Here is a 2,664-nt window from a genome sequence, read left to right on the forward strand (position 1 = left end):
AAAAATAATATCTAAACTACAGGGAAAATATTTAAAAATTTTGGAGCACCCCAGAACTTTAAAATATATTCCAAACGTATAAATATAAAAATGTCATTGAGATCCCCACATCTAAAAACAATAATGAGGAACCTGCACTCTTCTGTGACATTCATCTTTTTAAAAATGGATTTACAGTTTTTTGGGGGTGTTTTGCTTAAGATTCCTCAAAGACAAGTTGAGTTTCATCATTGCTATTAACTCTTCCTACATTTTCTTGATGACTGCCTGATGCTTATGAAATAATGAATAATAATTACCCTGTTTTTCTAGCCTCCCCACCCCCAAGATGTGATTTATGGAGTTGGATTCAAATGCAATGTTTTTCTTACAAATGTGATAATTTTGGTAACTTTAATCTTGATAGATCTAATGATATTTATAATATTCTACACAGTAACAACATTAAACAAAAATGTTAGGTGTCATTCTTGACAATGAGGCACTGTGTTTAACCAATCCTTTCAGATTCAGATGTAAAATGGTCAGCAGACAGTTTTGCAGAAGGGAAACGGAATTATACTGAACTTGAAAAAGGAACCACTTGCTTGCCAGCCACATATACTTCAGAAATATTCCGATCATCACCTGAAACAATACATTCAAAAGAAGTTTTTATATTGATCTATACATTTTATGCAGTTAGTACTTGTATTAGTAAGTGAATGTCTTCTAAGTGACACTACCGTGCCATAGCTTAATAAGACGGCACGGTAGCGTATTAGCACTGTCCATGTTGTGACACACTACTACGCAGTATTTTCCGGCTACTGCACAGTCAGCTTCTCACGTAGATGCGCCCCTTGTGAATGGTACTATACTCAACACCCTTTGTGGGAATGATAACTGGAAAGACTGCAGTGCATAGCCTTTCTGCACAATGAAATAACTAAGATGTGGTCCTCCTTTAGGGAGGAATTGCCAACCAAACTTTGCTCTTTAGTTGAGTACTAGTAACCTTAAGCCTCAAGAGGATAAAACCAATCAGGGTTTTCTTGTAAGAATAAAGGCGGCTCTACATACAGTTTTTACAATAATTAATTAATCTGCTTCTATTACGCATTTCATTACATGTCTATATGGCACAATGCCATTAGAGATAACCAACCTAGCTTTAAATGCTACCAGTGTGTCCTGAGCACAGCTATATTCTAATATGGGCAGACTGTCTCTGGTCATCAAGATACAGTATTTAGAACTAGTTAACCCACTTCAGTCTCTACACAATACTACATTGTGCCAAGTGGACATACCATGTATGTAGGAAAGTACACCTAGTTCCATGCAAAGAGTGTATAATATTTTCATAGACAGTGGTTTCCTGCCTTTTTATGGAAAACAGGGGCACAATAGTTACCATTCATGGAAGAGCACTGCCAGGGTTTAGTTTTGTGTAGACTGGAAAAATCATTTGTATTTGAAAACATATTGATATTAGCTCATTGTTAAACATCATGCAGTATAGGTCCCTGCCACGTTACATATATTACAAAATCAACTCGTTAATTGCACAATAAATTTAGCCCAGCCACACGTGCAAAGTAATTATCAGATTATAAAAATGTCCATCCAGCTATAAAAAGAGCTAACACACTATAAAAGTACTGCTTGAAAATATATAACATCTTTATAGCTGGTTTCTATCCAGCTTTAATTTGAACATGTGGCAGAGTCCATAGATAAAGACAATCGGGCTTACACAGCTAGTAGTCAAATAGATTAACCTACCCAGCTGAGCACTGTAAACTGCTCACAGTAAACCATGTAATTCTTTTAAATTATATAGCAAAAGGAAAAAATGCACTTAATTCATAATTATGTAAATCATTGTAGGTGCGTCTACATGAGACGCTAACTGCGCAGTAGCCTAATAACAATGCACAGTAGTGCATAACAGTGCTAATACGCTTCTGCACAGTATTATTTGGCTAGTGTGCATTAGCATCACTAAAAAGATGTCCACTGGCACTACTGTGCAGTAATGCCAGTTTTGCACAGTGATTTAGTACTTGATTATTCAAGTACTAAACTTAATGCACAGAAACTATAATACATTAATGAACATGTAGATGCACCTTATGATTTTACAAAGGGAAAGTGATCCATATTTTTATTATGTTCTAAAATTATCTAATTCAGTATGAGATGAAAGGAGAATTTTCCATATAATAAGAACTGGTACATACCTAGATGCAGGAACTTCTGGAAGCTATCCTGAAAATAAGGCGGGGAAACCAAATTTCAAAAATCACATTCTACCCTCATAACAATCCAAGATTTAAAGTAGTTTTTAAAAACAAATCACACTATATTAATATTTATTTTATTCTTAAGTATAAAGTTAAACTTTTATATTTGCAAATTTATTTTTTTTAAAGAGATTGTATCTTAGAAGTTGCCCTGTCCTCAGTGCTTTCCTTCCCATTCTGGAGCTCAGCTTGCCAACCAAAGCCAACCTAAGAACACAACAGTATTTTTCCAGTGTAGATATACCGTCACGGGCCACTAGTTCTCAGGGGTTATTGGGGTAAACTAATATCACCACAGCTGTTAGCTACAATATAGATACTAAGGTTACTTAAAGACATTGTGGGGATTACGGAGACTTGGTGGGACTCCAAACAT

General features: G+C 35.3%; 1 protein-coding gene across 1 annotated transcript in view; it reads right to left on the reverse strand.

Moving 5' to 3' along the window:
* Positions 1-379: 379 nt before the first annotated feature.
* GDA (guanine deaminase) overlaps positions 380-2,664 on the reverse strand; it is a 101,061-nt gene continuing 98,776 nt past the window's right edge. The window contains exons 13-14 of the mRNA XM_019517463.1: positions 2,226-2,253; positions 380-627 (exon numbers count right to left, since the gene is read on the reverse strand). Coding sequence (XP_019373008.1) covers positions 557-627; positions 2,226-2,253 — 99 coding nt within the window. The 3' untranslated portion in view covers positions 380-556. The remainder of the gene's footprint in view (positions 628-2,225; positions 2,254-2,664) is intronic.

This window comes from Gavialis gangeticus, unplaced genomic scaffold (genome assembly GCF_001723915.1).
Source record: "Gavialis gangeticus isolate Ggan-Ray unplaced genomic scaffold, GavGan_comp1, whole genome shotgun sequence".
Taxonomy (NCBI): Eukaryota; Metazoa; Chordata; order Crocodylia; family Gavialidae; genus Gavialis; species Gavialis gangeticus.